Consider the following 17,579-nt stretch of genomic DNA (forward strand, 5'->3'; position numbering starts at 1 on the left):
ATGGGCTGGATGAAGGATAGCAAACTGAGACTGAATCCAGATAAGAGGGAGATACTTATTGTGTGGTGTGGGATCTGTACTCAGGAGGCAATTTTGATCAGCCAGTTCTGGATGGGGTCATAATTCCCCAAAAGGAACAGGTATGCAGTTCGGAAGTGCTTCTGGTCCGAAACGTCTCTCTGGTGTCTCAGGCTGAGGCAGTGGCCATAAGAACATAAGAACAGCCCTGCTGGATCAGGCCCAAGGCCCATCTAGTCCAGCATCCTGTTTCGCACAGTGGCCCACCAGATGCCGCTGGAAGCCACAGATAGGAGTTGAGGGCGTGCCCTCTCTCCTGCCATTACTCCCCTGCAACTGTTACTCAGAGGCACCCTGCCCTTGATGCTGGAGGTGGCCAGAGGTGCTTTCTATTAGCTTCGGCTGATATGCCAGCTGCATTCATTTCTTGAGATAAACAACCTCAGTATAATGGTACATATGCTGGTAATCTCCAGATTTGACTACTGCAATGTGCTCTATTTGGTGCTGCCTTTGTACAGTTTGGAAACTGCAGTTGATAAATGCAACAGACGAAAGTTTGGGTGGTATATAAATGTGGTAAATAAAATAAAATAAAATAAAATAAAACAGCCAGGTTGGTCTCCAGGTCATCTTGAGGAGACCATATTACTCCTATATAAAAGAACTACACTTGCTACCAGTAGGTTTTTGGGCAAAATACAAGATGCTGGTTATAACCTATAAACCGCTTAGGCCCAGGGTATTTAAGAGAACGTATTACTATGTATGTATGTATGTATTTATCAATCATATGTACATATAAGTACATCTGTACATATATGTACATCTCTAGGTGGTAAAATACAACACAATTAAAACAGTAGCATAAAAACCAGAAATAAAGACAGTAACATAAAACAATCATTAAAACAAATTATTAAAATTAATTCTAATTAAAAGCCTGTGAGAACAGGTGAGTCTTGAGGGTCTTCCTGAAAACAAACAGAGAAGGAGATGCTCTTATTTCAGCAGGGAGCATATTCCAAAGCCCCGGGGCAGCCACAGAGAAAGCCTGGTTCTGGGTGGCCATTAAATGAGCCGGTGGCAACCATATCCAGACCTTCCAGAAAATCGTAACAGTTGGCAGGTTTCATGACAAAGGAGGCACTCTCTTGAATACCATGGACCCAAGTCATTAAAGGCTTTATAGGTAATAACCAGCACTTCGTATTTCACCCGGAAACATATCGGCAGCCAGTGCAGTTCCCTTAAAACTGGTGTTTTGTGGTCCCTTCGAGTTGTCCCAGAGACCAATCTGGCTGCTTTATTCTGTACCAATTGTAGTTTCCAGACTATGTATAAAGGCAGCCCCATTACAGTAGTCAAGCCTGGAGGTTGCCAGCATATGTACCACTGTTATAAGGTCATTTACCTCCAGAAATGCATGTAGCTGTCATATTGGCTGAAGCTGATAAAAAGTGCTCCTGGCACTGCCTCAGCCTCAAGTACTGCCTTAACCTGAGAAATCAGGGAGAGCTTTGGGTCCAGGAGCACTCCCAAGCTACGTACCTGATCTTTCACGGGGAGTGTAACCCTGTCCAGAATTGGCAGATCTAACCCATCTCTTGGGTCCCGACCCCCCGACAGTCGATACCTCTGTCTTATTTGGATTCAACTTCAGTTTGTTATCCATCATCCAGCCTATTACCGCCTCCAAGCAAGCATTTAGAGAAGCAGGCATTTTCATCATTCCCTGATGAGGTTGACATGGAGAAATAGATCTGGGTGTCATCAGCATATTGATAACACCCAGCATCAAACCCCCTGATAATTTCTCCCAGTGGTGTCATGTATGTTATTTATTTATTTAAAATATTTATACCCCACCCCTCCAGTACATTACTGCTCGAGGAAGCTCACAACATTTATAAAGCAGTTACAATATAAAATCAGACTAATAAAATTAACCAAATTAAACAAAAATCCAAGCTAAAACCACAATCAACATTAGCTTTTAAAGTTCCAAATTAAAATCTTAAATCTAAAAACTAAGAATTATAAAAACTAAAAACTAAAAAACCTACCAGATATACACAACAGGTGAAACATTAAAAAGCCTCTTTAAAAAGATCTGTTTTTAGTTGTTTTTTAAAACACTGAGAGAGGGAGCATGGCAAAGCTCTTCAGGGAGGGCGTTCCAAAGCCGAGGGGCCACATCCAAAAAGGTCTTGTCTCTAGTCCCAGCCAGTCGGATCTTTGTTAGTGGTGGGGCCATGAGCAGGGCCTGAAATGACGAGCGGATGGCCCTGGCAGGTTCATATGGATGAATGCGGTCCAACAGATACTCCAGCCCCAAGCTGTGTAGGGCTTTAAAGGTCAATACCAGCACCTTGAATCTAGCCCGGAAGTGGACTGGTAGCCAATGAAGCTGACACAATATGGGTGTAATACTCGTGAAGTGACTTGCACCCACAAGCAACCTTGTGGCAGCATTCTGAACCAGCTGAAGTTTCCGAACAGTGTTCAAGGGCAGCCCCATGTAGAACACATTGCAGTAGTCCAATCTGGACGTTACCAAAGCATGAGTGACTGAGGTCAGGTCCAACTTCTCCAAGTAGGGTCGCAGCTGGCACACCAGCCGTAGCTGGTAAAAGGCACATCTGCACACCACTGCCACCTGTGCCTCCAAGGACAGCGTTGAGTCCAGAAGCACCCCCAAGCTGCGGACTTTGTCTTTCAGAGGGAGTGTGACCCTGTCCAAGACCAGATTTACCTCACTACTCAGATAATCAGTTTTACCAACCCAGAGCACTTCCATCTTTTCTGGATTAAGTCTCAGCTTGTTTGCCCCCATCCAGTCCAGAACAGCCTCCAAACTGTGGTTCAGAGCATCCACTGCCTCCTTGGTGTCTGCTGACTTTAAAGATAGGTAGAGCTGGGTGTCATCAGCATACTGATGGCACTGCAGCCCACACCTATGGATGACCTCTCCCAGAGGTTTCATTAGATGTTAAACAGCATGGGGGACAGAATAGATCCCTGTGGCACCCCATAGGCCAAAGGCCAAGGGATGGAACAAGCATCCCCCACACCACCTTCTGAGTACAACCCCCAAGGTAGGAGCGGAGCCACTTTATAACTGTGCCCCCAAGTCCCAACCCAGAAAGATGTTCCAGAAGGATACCATGGTCGATAGTATCGAAAGTGGCTGAGAGGTCTAGGAGAATCAACAGAGTCACACTCCCGCTGTCTATCTCCTGGTATAGGTCATCCACCAGGGCAACCAAGGCCGTTTCCGTCCCATATACAGGTCAGAAGCCAGACTGGAAAGGATGTAAGTAATTTGATTCATACAGGGCAGCTGTAGCTGAGATGCCACCATGCTCTCCAACACCTTGCCCAAGAAGGGGAGGTTAGAAACTGCTCAGAAGTTATTCAGATCATCTGGGTCCAATGAGGGCTTTTTTAGGAGGGGCCTGATGACTGCCTCCTTCAGCTGAGGGGGCACCACCCCCTGCCTCAAAGAGGCATTCACCACCTCCACCACCCATGGACCAACCATGAAGGGCAAGGGCCAAGCACACACATGGTAGGCCTCAGCCTTCCAAGTAGCCTATCCACTTCCTCAGGCAACACAGTCTGAAAATCATCCAATATAACAGGGCCAGATGGTGCATTGGCAACATCCAGTTCTGGCACCACATAAATCTTAGCATCCAAGTCAGAACAGATGCGAGCAATTTTATCTGTAAAATGTAATGCAAATTGGTCAAAGCGGGCTGCCAATGGTTCTGTTTGATGGATTTTGGGGTCCTCACCTAGGAGGCCCCGAACCACTTAAAAAAGCTCCACTGGATGACATTGAGCAGACGCAATGGTGGCGGAAAAGTAGGATTTCTTTGCTGCCATCACTGCCATAGAGTAGGCCCTAATATGGGCTCTAGCCTGTGTTCAGTCACATTCATTCTGAGTTTTCCGCCAACAACGCTCAAGCCATCTACCAGCCTGCTTCATTGTCGACAACATACCTGTATACCAGGACGTTGCTTGGCCTTGGCAGGTTGGGAGAGGATGCCTAGGCACAACTATGTCAATCGCCTGATTCAACTCCTCATACTAGAGGGAGACCAGGCCATCAACAGACTCTTTGGCCTTTCCCCCTTGGTGCAATGGCCATTTTGGAGGCCGCCATGCCTGCTCAATAGGCCTCTGCTTGGCCTGGGTCGTGCCAATATAGCCACCGCGCCAAGGGGGAAAGGCCGAAGAATGGCCTTATGGCATAAGGGTGGCCAGCGGTGGAACCTCTGCGGACACCACCACCCCCCGCTGCCTCGAACAACTCCCCCAGAGGGAAATTTTAAAAAACCCTTGTGGAACCGGTGTGATGGTGGTGGTGGTTCAAGGGGGTGCCAGACTGAACTGGTCCAGTACAGATCGGGTCCAGTTTGGAACCGAACCATCTGCTTCCGTGCACACCCCTAATAGTAGACATTCTGTGAGAGTGGCAATGTTGCAATTGCCTGCTGAGGCTCAGCCCAACATTTCTCATACCACACAGCCTAGAGGATTTGGCTTGTGAAATCCTCTTTAATTCACTTAAAGAGTATCTCAGGGTGTGCCCACCAATATTTTCCCCAAAATGTTTCTACCAGATTCCTACCAGTTGCGACCTAAGATACCTAAAAGAAGAAGCCACATCCACTTGGGGCAGTATGGAGTAGGCAGAAAAAGAAAAAGAATAAAACAGCCATGGCCAAATGGGCAGGAAAGCAAAACATTCTTACTTGGCTCTTTATCAATGGCCAGCAAATCCCATACTTTCAATCATGAATGGGTGGTTCACCAGTCCTGCCATAAAAATGGCCCTGAGCCGGAAGCACTGACTAATGGCTCCCTTAACTCTTCATGCCATCCTCATCACTCCACACAGCTTTATGCTTCACTGCATAAAGTATCCCCTGTGAACGCGCCTCCGAGGGGGGTGGAGCGGGGCGGTGAGAGGCAGCTTTAAGAGTAAATTAATTTGGTGGTCACCTCCGCCGCCGTGGCACCTGAACGCTGCTTGGAGCAGCAATGTGCCACCCAGCAGCCCCTACAGCGTGGAAGCGTCTCCGCCACTCACCTGGCTTCCACGGAGCTGAGTCCCCGCCAGCGGCCAGGTGAGTGGGGGAGGTGCTTCCCCGCCATAGGGGCCGCTGGGTGGCACGTTGTGGCTCCGAACAGCATTCAGGTGCCACGACGGTGGAGGTGACCACCGAATTAATTTACTCTTAAAGTTGCCTCCCGCCGCCCCGTCCCCCCACCGGAGGCGCATTCATGGGCTGCCACTGCCCATCGCCCGAACACACAGTTGGAGTGATAATATTTCATTAAGGTATTATTACCGGAAAAAGGAAAGGTTGTGCCGTCGAGTCGGTGTCGACTCCTGGCAACCACAGAGCCATGTGGTTTTCTTGATAGAATACAGGAGTGGTTTACCGTTGGCTTCTCCCAAAAATGCATATATTATTATCAGACTGCATGTATTTATATTTTTGAAGATAAGATATTTATCTGTGGAGCTGTATCTTCTTTAACTCAGCTCTGCTTTTTGTTACTATACTGTGGGGAGAGACAGTATACGTTACCAACATAATATTTAAAAGAATCACTTTAAATGCACATTTCATAAGATGGTGTGTCTGAAATATTTAAGTGCTCTTCAGAAGTATCTTTGGGGCATTCAAATCTGTCAGTCTTTGACAGTTTCTATACCGCTACCTTCGGCCATCTTCCTGTTTATATGGCAAGATGATGGAAATGTTGATTATAGCAGCCCGTATGTTGGCAATATGGATTACCTGCCATGCAGATGGAAGGAACAACAAACTGCGTAGTAGCTAATAAGCTTAGGCCCTGCTGCTTAACACCTCCTGCACTTACCATAGCTTCCTTCAAAGGCTGAACAAACAAAGCAGCACTTAAGATAATTGAGGTTAAACAAAAATATGGGACTTGTAATGTAAACAGCCTGGTGACATTTTGAGATGTGAACAGCCTGTCCATGAGAACAAGAAAGAAGCTAATGAAAGGTGGAAAAAACTAGGCAGTTTGGCAAGTTATCACCTATAGAAAGTTGATGTGATTAGTACTCGTTTCAACGTCTCTGTGGCCTGGAGCTCAGTCACTTAATCTGGTACTTAGATTTACATGTCACTGGGAATGAGTTGCATTTACCCGGCAGATCTGATGTTGTTTGTCTCAGTAATCGAAAACAAGTAGCTAAATTAACCCATCCCTTGGGTAACTTGAAAGACAAATCTATGTATATGGTGTTTCTCTGCTTTCAGGTGAATGCAGCAGTGGAATTTGTGATGAGGCTGCCTGCATTAATGGTGGCACCTGCACAGCCAGCAAAGCGGACAGATACATATGCCTTTGCCCACTTGGATTTAAAGGTCGCCACTGTGAAGAAGGTGAAATAATGTCTTACTGCTGTTATAGCCAATTATGTTTCAGCACCCACTTTAATTAACATGTCAACCAAACTTCAGCTGCATACTAATGCTCATTCGCATTGTGGGTTAATTGTGAGCTGAATCAATGTTGGTGCCCAGCTAAGCTGAGGAATTTCATTCTTGGACCAGTGATTCTGCTGTTGAGGCTTGCTGAGACTTTGGAATGATTCCCCATCTTATGCCTGCTCTCTAAAATTTTCCGCTTTCATTCTACTTCCTGCCACCTCCTCAGTTCTCAAGTATAAGATCCTGTCTGCAAGAACAATCCTGCTTTGATGACAGCCCAGTCTATGATAGCCCAGTCAACACAAAACTTAATACTTGTGTGATCACAGTCAATATGACATCATACAAGCATACCTGGTAATTTTTAAGAGGGAGTCTTCTGGCCCTTAAAGATTAACACATTTATTGGAGTATAATCTTTTGAGGATTACAGTCCACTTCATCATCTTCAGGTCAAGACAGTGGTTTCTCAGCTGCAATCTCACGTAATGCAAATTGTGATTTAGAACTGAACTATCAATTTCATTTGTTCATGAATACCCATTTATAACCCTTTGCCTACCAGTTATGAATAGAACTAAGGCTTGTTCCCTTTACAATTGGAGATTCCTATTAGCATAAACCACACTGGCCATAATCGATCTTTTAGAGTACCTTAAGTCATGAAGCAGGGAAAACTCTGCTTCCATTCATAACTGGTAGGTGGAAGGTTTTAAATAAATAACTATTGTCCTAATCAAACTATAGCCATATGTATTTTAGATATTATTATACCAGTTTGTAGGGATGTGCACGAATCAAAAATCTCGATTTGATTTGAATCACCCAAACAGGCTGATTCAATTTGTGCTTGATTAGATTCAAATCAAATCTAAATTGATTTGACCTGTATGGGGGGAGGAAGGGAGGAGGAGGAGACCCTCCTGTCATCATTTTTTTTTTAAAAAAGAAATAGGTGCCGGGAAATTACCTTTTGATGTGCAGAGCCCACAGTGGAGGGGGGACCTCCCCCAACCCACTGGCCACTAAAACAGATGTGGAGGCGCCTTTGAACTGCTCCTGGGAGCAGTAACTTCAGAGCATACAATGGTGGAGAGGCGGCGACCCGAACCACCATCCCTCCCCACAGCCCACCGGCCTCGTTCCAATGACCTCCCTGTCCACATGCAGCAAGGATATTTAAAAGGATAGCCTGGTGTTCTTTTTGCTAGTACACCAGTATTTTTGTGCTAAAACACCGGTGTTCTAGCCAAAAACCCACCAGGCTTTAAATGGCCTCACCACGCCTGCGGGTTGGTATGCCACCACCTCCCTACTGCTGGGAGATCTGCAGTTACCACTCCTAGGAGCGGTTCAAATGCACCTCCGCACCTCTTGTTTGTAAAAGCAGCCGCTGAGGGGCTGCAGGGGGATGCTGCTATGGGCTCTGTACATCAAAGGAGATTTCCTGGTGCCCCGGCACCTCTTTCTTTTCTAAAGAAATGCTTAAAGGAGGCTCTCTTTCCCCCTCCAGGTCAAATTGATTCAGATTGATTCGATTTATATCAGGCTGATTTGATTAGAATAGCTTGAATTGGCCAAATTCAAGTTGAATCGATTTTGCACATCCATACCAGTTTGACCATGAGCTTTTGCAAAGTTTGTTAACAATTTATTATTGTTGTTAAATTATCACTGGAACACTAAGGATTTCTGCCCTTTTTGTTAATAGGGGACATTTATTTATCATATTTATATACCACCTGATATCTATCTATCTATCTATCTATCTATCTATCTATCTATCTATCTATCTATCTACACACACACACACAGGTGGTGAACATAATGATAAGAGCCAGTTGCAGAGTGTAGATTGAGCTATTTGTGAAACATTTACATTTTATACATTTTACTTTTTAGTGTGTGGTTTCTAATTGTGATTGTTTTTATTTTGGTAACATCGTTTTGACTGTATACTGTAAAGAAAGAAGTAGGAGAGCTGAGTGAGGTGCTTTCTTGGGGCCTTGAAGTAATATGATTCTTTATCCTGGTCTTTCAGCTTTTGTCCTTGCCATACCTCAATTCAATGAGACCCTGAACTCCTTCGCTATAACTCCCTGGCCATTAGAGCCACAGAACTATCTTTCCTTTATGGAATTTGAGATCACTTTTCGTCCCAATTCAGAGAATGGAGTCCTTTTATACAGCTATGACACCGGTAGCAAAGATTTCCTCTCCATTAGCATGGCGGACAGCTTTGTGGAATTCAGATTTGACTGTGGTTCAGGAACGGCTATAATCAGGTGAATTGTTTGTTCATTTATAGTACCAAACAAAATGGTCATTTGAACACATTAAATGCAAATCTCAACAGAGCCATTAATAAAACACATAGTTGTTTTGAATTCTGAAAGATTAGCTGTGTGAATTTTTGGGTGAAATGACAGAGTATTTTGACCCCAGTACTGAAACAGTGATTGTGGCAAGAGCCATCATTATTGTTTCATCATGACTGCTACTATCGGCATTACACCTGTATTTTGATGCCTGCAAAGAATGTTTTAGTCCTTGGTTGAAGGCTTGACGCAATTTCATCTCTCTCGTTATGCACTTAGACAAATCTAAGATAGTTTTTCATCTTTTGGGAACTAGTTGAGGTTTCAAAAGACTTATCTCCTTTTTCAGTTCACAAAAGCTCTTTTAAACTGTGTCTTTAATCCTGAAATGGAAGTAGCAAAATCAGGATTTGTGTTATGCAGCTAATCTGGAATGGGCGTATCTTCTAACCCCATAGAGATATCAGCTCTACAGCACAATTGCATACTGGTGCATTGTTGAGGGACCACCCAAACTGTGCTGCTACACATCTGTTTGTGGATTTGCTACATCATCGATTTGCTATATTGTAAATAGCGGTTGTGAATCATATAAAGGGGAGTGAAAATTTTCATGTTGGTGCGCCTGCTTTAATTAATGAATTAGGCTTCTCTTTAATTCTGGTTGATAGATTAGAGTTAAGCTGTTGCAAGATCATGATTCTGCATTTCAAATAAGATAACTCCCGATGTATTATCATTACAAATCTGTTTATATGCATGTATATTACTGAAAAATATTTTAAATCACAAAGGGAAAAGCTTTAAACATTATATTAATTTTGCACAACTACTGAGCACAAGAAATGTACCTGTAGTTCTCAGAATTCCAAATTAAGTTTTAGTCCTTGATAATTCTAATTACGTGTTGGAAGAGGTCTTTCATGACATGCCCCAGTGCAGGAAAGAGGACATAATGAGCATATTCTTCCTTGTTAGTCCCATTTTGCTCCCTTATTACATATTGATCTGAGGTGATTATTACCCTATTATGTATTGATTTACTCAAGGTAATTAAATCCTAATTGTTATTAAACAAAGACCACAAGGAGACAGAATGGGTGACATTGGCAGATAATTAAAAAGGAGATGGCGAAGGCGTTGTTTAGTAGAATGTTTTTCTAACATTTCTGGTGAGATATTTATACTTCAGAAATGTTAGAGCTCATCAGCGACAAGGTGTAAAATGCAACACACACCTAAAATGTAAATTTGTGCATTGTTAAAATTGATATGACATTTCAGCTTCTTCTTCCATAAGACTCCACTAAATCGAATGTGTCTGGCAGGAATTCAGTTTACATCTATATAGGCTGTTTTTCTCTTCTCTGATTAGTGACAATTTATAAAGATTACCTTCGTACTTTTCAGAATCTTCCTGTGGGATGTCTGACATGGCAATTGCGAATTACAGTTCTTTCTCCATCTCTCTTTTCATAATTAGGATGGTGTTATGATTGAGCATCCCCAGAGAATGCCCAGTGTACAAATGTCTGATAGAGATTAAACTATAATGGATTCTGTAGGACACACGGCACGATCCAACTACTCCTACAGTTCCCCCATAGGGTCTTTTATAGCCCTTCCTCCTGCCACATCCCTTCTTGCCAGTCTTCAGCTGGGCACCCACCTGGTCTTTACACAAACATTTCCATTTTCCTAGTCCTCTCCATGCCTTGGCACATAGGCTGCTCTCACAAAGAGAGAGTAGGAAGGTAGGGACTGTGCCCTTGGCTGATTCTAAACTGATTTTGGGATGGGGCCAGAGCTCAATGGTAGAGCATCTGCTTTGCATGCAGAAGCTCCCAGGTTCAATCCCTGGCATTATACCAAGTCAGATAATTGGCCCATCTAGCTCAGCATTGTCTGCAATGAGTGGCAGCAGTTCTCCATGGTTTCAGACAATGGTTTATCTATAATGAATCGAACCTTTAATCCATGTAACCCACTATTGCCTATTTTGACAACAGCAGCTCACAGAGGCAAAAGTCTTTCCAAGTCTCATTACCTAAGGTCTGTTTGGAGATGCCTGGGATGGAACATGGATTTTTCTTTGTGCAAACATGTGTTGTACCTCTGAGCTGAGCTCTTACACCCTTTTGTTACAATGTAATACATTCCAAAATTCTGAAATCCTGATTTTGAGAGAATATACAGTACAAAGTTTGATTGCCTAAGTGTAAAGATGTGTTTCATAGATGGGATGGAACAGTATATTTTGTAGTTCATGTCTGGAAGATTAATGTTTGGAAGAGGATTTGCCTATTGGGTTTGCCCGCTACCATGTTCTGCCTCTGTTCATGTCTTGCAAACCAAGCATAACTCTTTGCTTCTGCCAGATGTTGGAAGGTGTGAAAATCTTCTTTTCGTTCTTAAACAGGAGTGAAGAACCTGTAAGTTTGAACCAGTGGCATGAATTAAAAGTGTCTCGCACAGCAAAAAATGGCATATTGCAGGTTGATCAGCAAAAGCCGGTTGAAGGAATGGCGGAGGTGACAAAATGTTTTTAGTTACGTACCCACAAACAACACAGATAGTGATTTGATTTTAAATGCTGTGCTTATTCAGCAATTGTGCTGTTTGCTTTGGATATTTTCTGATTTGCTGTTCAAAAACCAAAGAAGTGGTTCAGCAGATATTTATCCAAACTCAGCAACAATGCTGCGGCAAAATAAAGTCAGTGTCATTTTTGGTTGCATTCATAAAAGGGTTCTTAAACAATGGTTCCCAAAGACCATTGTGGCTGTGGATGATGGGAGTTGAAGTCCAACAACATCTGGGCCCGAGGTTTGAGAACCTCTGCATTAATAGAGAAATTCTGCCCAAAGCTCAGAAAGAAAATCTATGAGGTCATTCACACAATAAAAAATGGTGTTCTACCCAGATTTGGAAGCTGTGTGTGCTGGCAATTTTTGGTTGTGTGGAAGCAAGGTAGGAGGAAAAGCTACCCCAGTTTTCCTCTTACATTGCTTCTACACATCTGAAAATTGGCAGCACAGCACACACGGCTCCCAAACCCGGGTAGAACACAGTGAGGCTGTTCCAACATGCAGCCAAGACCGGGCTAACAAAGCCAAGACCAGTTTGGGCTGCTCTTAAGAACTACTGGCAGCAAACCCACCAAAGAAGCCTGCCCAGTAACTGAAGTTAAGAGTGCAAGTGCACCCTTAACCCAGCCGAAATGATCATGTGTCAGCGCCGCACAGTGCTGGGGGGTATCCCCAAAATGCACCATGCACACGGGCAGTGCATTATGGGATTTCTACGGGCAGGGACGATGTGTCCTGGCCCCCAACCCTCCATGCTGCCAGGGAAAGCTGGTGTGCATCTGGTTGCGCAATCCACACACCCAGCACGGACCCGATGATCATCTGCAGGGGAGGTAAGTTTTAGCAGCCTTCTTCCCTACACGCGTGGTAGCCCTTCTCACTGATCATGAGAAAGGGCTCACTTTTTTATTGTGTGAATGACCTCTATTTCTGTTATTCGGAACTACTACAGCTATACTTCTGCAATCTCCTGATCATCTTCGTTTGCAATCAATAATTTACAGCATTTTATTAATTATTATTTTTTGGTGGGAGATACAAACTTTTTACCTCAAGACAGCACTTCTTTTGTCACTGGGAACATGCACTGCCTTGTATATTTGGAGAAGCGGTTTTGTAAGAATACGATAAAGTAACCTAAAGTCACCCCCTTAACTACTTTTTTCCTTGACAGGGAGCTTTCACACAAATTAAGTGCAATCCTGACATATTTATTGGTGGAGTACCAAATTATGATAATGTGAAGAAGAACTCTGGTGTCCTGAAGCCCTTTTCTGGGAGTATTCAAAAGGTACATGTGTTCAAAATAATATATTTTCTATTGGCTGTGGACTTCATTTGTATCTTGCCCTCCCTGCAAGGAGGTCAAATGAATGAACATGGGATTTCCAGTTGTCTCCCATGCAGGTAGTCCCTACTAGAATCAAGACCATCTTAGCGCCAGAGATGTGCCTTCAGAAATTCTGTGGCATAAGTTGGCACTATGCTAATTTACTTTGGATATTTCTCAGAGTACTGCAGAACATTTTATTTCTGATGCTGAAATTCGAACACACTGAAGCTTCATACTGAGACGTTTCTTTAGGATTCAGAGAACCAAATGATCTCATGGTGGTAACCTTTATAGGCTTATCAGATAATAGGTTTACTTTGCTTTTTAAAGACTCCAGAAGGCAAACTGTGGAAACCAGCTTTAATATTGCAGATGGCTTCTGTTTGATTGCAAGAGTCTCTTGAAATGTGGAAGTGAATGCTTGCTTCATAACAAATTTTGAGTTCAAACCAAGTTACTAGAAACACTAAATAGCCACTTGTTTTGGCATCTGGAAGCTTTTGAAAATTGTGAGAAAGCTGGCTTTTTCTTTCAGGCTATCATTGTGCCAGGCAGATAGTTTGGTGAGAGAGAGAGAGAGAGAGAGAGAGAGAGAGTTAATACTTTGTAGGCTTCTTTGCAAAATCTGCAGGCTGCACTAGCTGAAAGGAATAACAAACAAATGAGATTTGTAGCTGCTTCAGGAGGACCGTAAGGCTTTCATCCAGCAATGCCAGGGTTGCTCCAAAGTGTCTCGTGTAACCTTGGCGCGGGAGGAATTCTACTAAGCTGCAGTGAAACCAGCATCCACTAAGATGCTTCTCTCTCATCTCAGCTTTGGCTCACAGCAGAGCTACAAATACTTCTCTAAAGTTCAGGCTCATAACTCTGACTCAACTTTTGAAAATTTAAGTACTATTGAGTTACACAGCTCAAAAGTGCTCATGTATGTTGCCTCCTCTTTTTCTTCCCCTTGAGAATAAACCGTGGAATCCCCTGGAAGGCTGGTCTCAAGAAACACACTGATGAAAATAACCAGATGTTCAGCTGGACCTCTCCAAACAGTGTTTTTCTCTTCTGCTTTTGGTTGGGAAATAAACTACTTAGGTTAAGAAATGAATAATAAAGTCATGAAATAGGAAGTCTTTTGAAGCTTTCACCTTATCTCTTAAATAAAGATGATTCTGAATGACCGGACGATAGACGTGAAGCAGGATTTCACATCTGGAATCAACCTAGAGAACACGGTCCATGCCTGTGTGAATGCTCCCTGTGCCAATGGCGGGACCTGCATCCCCAAGAAAGATGGCTACGAATGTGATTGCCCCTTGGGTTTTGATGGGCAGCAGTGCCAGAAAGGTAAAGAAACGTTCATTTTGCATTTGAATTGTAGAATGTATGTGTCTACAGTAGTCCTCCTGAGAGAATAAACGTGTACCACTAAACTTTATAGAGAGATGGAACAGACAGAAAAATATCCATGAATTTATCTAACCATTTTTAAAGCTATCTAAGCTGGTGGCCATCACCACCTCTTGTTTGGTGAGTTCATTATGTTAGTTACAAGGCTGCGCCAAGTGAGAACTTTTCATTTGATATCTTGAGAGTGTTGAAAGTTACAGGGGACTGAAATTGATTCCCCCTGCCTTAGCTTACTTCACACTGCAGGTCACTTTTTATAGCACTCCTCCTGGCAGCTGGCAGCCGCCATTTCCCCCCATCAGCCTGCTTTGAGCGATGCTATGTGATGCCATAGAATTGCTTGAAGCTGGGTTGTGGGTAAATTATGGCAGTCTGTGGTGGGTTTCCACACACCAACTTCGCACCCCACACATCCTCCCAAGAGACAGCCCAAATTCCCCCCATGTTTGCTTCATGTGAATGGGGTGGTAGAAAAAGAGGGACCATTTGGGCCCAGTCCTAGAATGATACGTTTTCATGTGGCTGCCTTTTGACTGTCCTAAATCTACCTCCAACCAAGGTGACCATAAGTTTTAGTATTATGAAAAGGAGAAGAAGATATCTCAACAATATTTATAATTGCACGAGCCTTCAAAATCTATAAACCATTTCCTTTACAGTTTACCAGAACCAACCCCAGAGTCCCCCTTCTCATTGCAAACAGTATGGATATTCTCCCTTTTACCAATTCCCTATTAAATGTATTTATTTAAAACCCTTGTAGGCTGCCTTTCCACCCTTCAGGTTCCACTATATAGCTTTGTTATATAAACAAAGCAATTAAAAATGTAATAGAACAAGCAACATCATAAAGGATATGCACAAAGGCCCCCTGCCAAGAATGGAAGTTACATCTGTTGCTGCCTGGCAGCACACTAGAGGAGGGGTCCGCCCGTCTTTCCCCTGGGCTCCCTACAGGCTCCCAAGGACGGCATCCAGTGGCAGCAGAAACACCAGAAAGACTTTAACATCATGAAGCGAGTCTCATAATTAGTGAGACTCGCTGTAACGGGATTTGCGGGGTGAGTGGGCTTAGTCCACTCTCCCCGCAGATGATCGGAAGGGAAGCCCTGGGCAGCGGGGGCACTGGGGATCAGGGTGAGACTCGCCATCAAGGTCTCTTAGGAACATAGGAAATTGCCATATACAGTACTGAGTCAGACCATTGGTCTCTCTAGCTCAGTATTGTCTTCACAGACTAGCAGCGGCTTCTCCAAGGTTGCAGGCAGGAATCTCTCTCAGCCCTATCTTGGAGAAGCCAGGGAGGGAACTTGGAACCTAGATGCTCTTCCCAGAGCGGCTTCATCCCCTGAGGGGAATATCTTGCAGTGCTCACACATCAAGTCTCCCATTCAGATGCAACCAGGACAGACCCTGCTTAGCTACTGGGACGAGTCATGCTTGCTACCATAAGACCAGCTCTCCTCTTCCACCCTCCAGACCTTTTGTGGCTCATTTCTTGAAAAACTCTGACTTCCCCCCACGATTTTCCATGGGGTTTGGAGGCATTTGGAGGCATTTAGTCCTTTAAGAGGCATTCCTGGGCACATGGGGGATCAGCAGTAATTTTTTTCATCATTATGGTCTGTTTTTGATTTGTTTGCCTTTCTCCCTCTACCCTGGAACCTAACCCCCCTTTCCCTGTAGCTGTAATGCCTCGATACTCACAGTTCCGTTATTAGTAGTAGGCAAGGAACAGAACCCTCACAAGAAACGAGATTCTCCCGTACTGAACTCTGCACAGATTGATTCACCGTATCAGTCTGTGTTGTTTGAACTGGTGCTAGGGAGAGGACATCACAGTTAACCATTATCAGAAACAGAGGTTGAATCCAGAACAATCATGGGGTGTATGTGTATCATATATGTGCTTTCGCCCAACTTGAATGTTGTCATGGAATTTGCAAGACATCCCAAAGGTTGAGTCTTGCACTCACACAAAACAAAAATTTGCAGCTTTTAAAAAAAGGGTTAAGTGGGATTTGTGATTATCTGCACACCTTTGACCATTGCAAATATGGAGAATTAATCTAATTACAGATTCCCATGACTAAATCGTTCTAGCTCCCTATCAATTTTAGCAAAGTGCTTGTGTGTAGTGGTTTGAAGTTTAAAACATCCCCTGCTAGAATTAAAAAGCTCTGTGCCTGCGTATGAGAGAGGGAAGCTCCATGTTGTCCCTCTCAATACAACTTAGCTCATGCCCTTAAGCAAGGGGATTTATAGGCCCTGTAACTTTATCCTCATTTGTGTTAACTGCCAGCACAGCATTGCAACCTCTAATCCTTTGCTACACTTTGGTTCCCTTGTAATTTGACAGCAAGAACAAATCTTTCCTCAGTCACACATCGGAGACCACCAAAGAATTCTTTACCAAGTAAAGAGGTTTTGTTCCTCTGACCTCAGAAAAGCTAAGAACCGGTATAGAATGTGATATTTCCAGTCAATATCTTAAGTCAGTTGAAACCTGCAGATACTAAATTGCATGCTGATTCATTCCACTAGATGGCAGCATCCTTCTTCTGTATGTTTTCTTTCTTTCTTTCTTTCTTTCTTTCTTTCTTTCTTTCTTTCTTTCTTTCTTTTACTAAAAAGAAGATCATACTCTCAAGGTGTCATCACTCTTTAGGTGGGAAATGTGTTGCCAATAGTAAACGCATACAAGATGAAGATCAGACAAGTGACTCTAAGCATAGACACCTACTGGGGGACCACAGCCTGAGAAAGACTGTGGTCCCCAAGATTTTAGCTATGTCCCCAAGATTTTAGCTATGTGTGTCTGCCCTTCACACATATTTTAATGCCGGAAATGAATTCCATTGATGTAGCTCTAGAACACATAATTGTCCCGTAAGGTTTGAATTTACCTATTGCCAAGCAAAGGTAAAATCAGCAAAAGTTTCTATTCTAATGAATCCAAGCTTAATCCTTTGAAAAGTTGTGTAGCCCCTGTTTATATACAACATTAGCCTGGTTTGGACAAAAATGCACTGCACGTGTGCGGGGCTGGCTTCCAGCAATGCTCCCATGGAGATGCCATTTATGAGAAGCAGCACCTCCATGTGGGGATGATATCCGCATGATTATCTGGAAGGTCACTTCAACCATTTTCAGTACATCACGGTGACACAAATTGCATAGCAGCATCAATGGCATGGAAGTGCTAGTTCTTGCATATGGTACCTCTGGATTCTTGTTACAGGGCACTCCTATAGAGGCCCTGTTCGTTTGAACTGGATAGAAGAAGATTCTGCAAACCCATACAAATTGTTTTCAATGCTATGATTTGTGAATTAAATGTTTTCAATATTTTAAATTTAAAAAAATAAAAGAACTTCTGCAAGCACACTCTTGGAGAACACTGAGGTTTAGAAAAATCCACTTTAAACAAGAGAAC

The 17,579-nt window shown here is 43.4% G+C and overlaps 1 protein-coding gene across 2 annotated transcripts in view; it reads left to right on the forward strand.

Moving 5' to 3' along the window:
• The window catches only part of EGFLAM (EGF like, fibronectin type III and laminin G domains), a 173,214-nt gene that overhangs the window by 137,257 nt on the left and 18,378 nt on the right, over positions 1-17,579 (forward strand). For both annotated transcript variants that reach the window (XM_053303992.1, XM_053303993.1), the window contains exons 14-18: positions 6,330-6,455; positions 8,545-8,788; positions 11,241-11,352; positions 12,584-12,700; positions 13,900-14,080. In XM_053303992.1, coding sequence (XP_053159967.1) covers positions 6,330-6,455; positions 8,545-8,788; positions 11,241-11,352; positions 12,584-12,700; positions 13,900-14,080 — 780 coding nt within the window. The remainder of the gene's footprint in view (positions 1-6,329; positions 6,456-8,544; positions 8,789-11,240; positions 11,353-12,583; positions 12,701-13,899; positions 14,081-17,579) is intronic.

This window comes from Hemicordylus capensis, chromosome 2 (assembly GCF_027244095.1).
Source record: "Hemicordylus capensis ecotype Gifberg chromosome 2, rHemCap1.1.pri, whole genome shotgun sequence".
Classification (NCBI taxonomy): Eukaryota; Metazoa; Chordata; class Lepidosauria; order Squamata; family Cordylidae; genus Hemicordylus; species Hemicordylus capensis.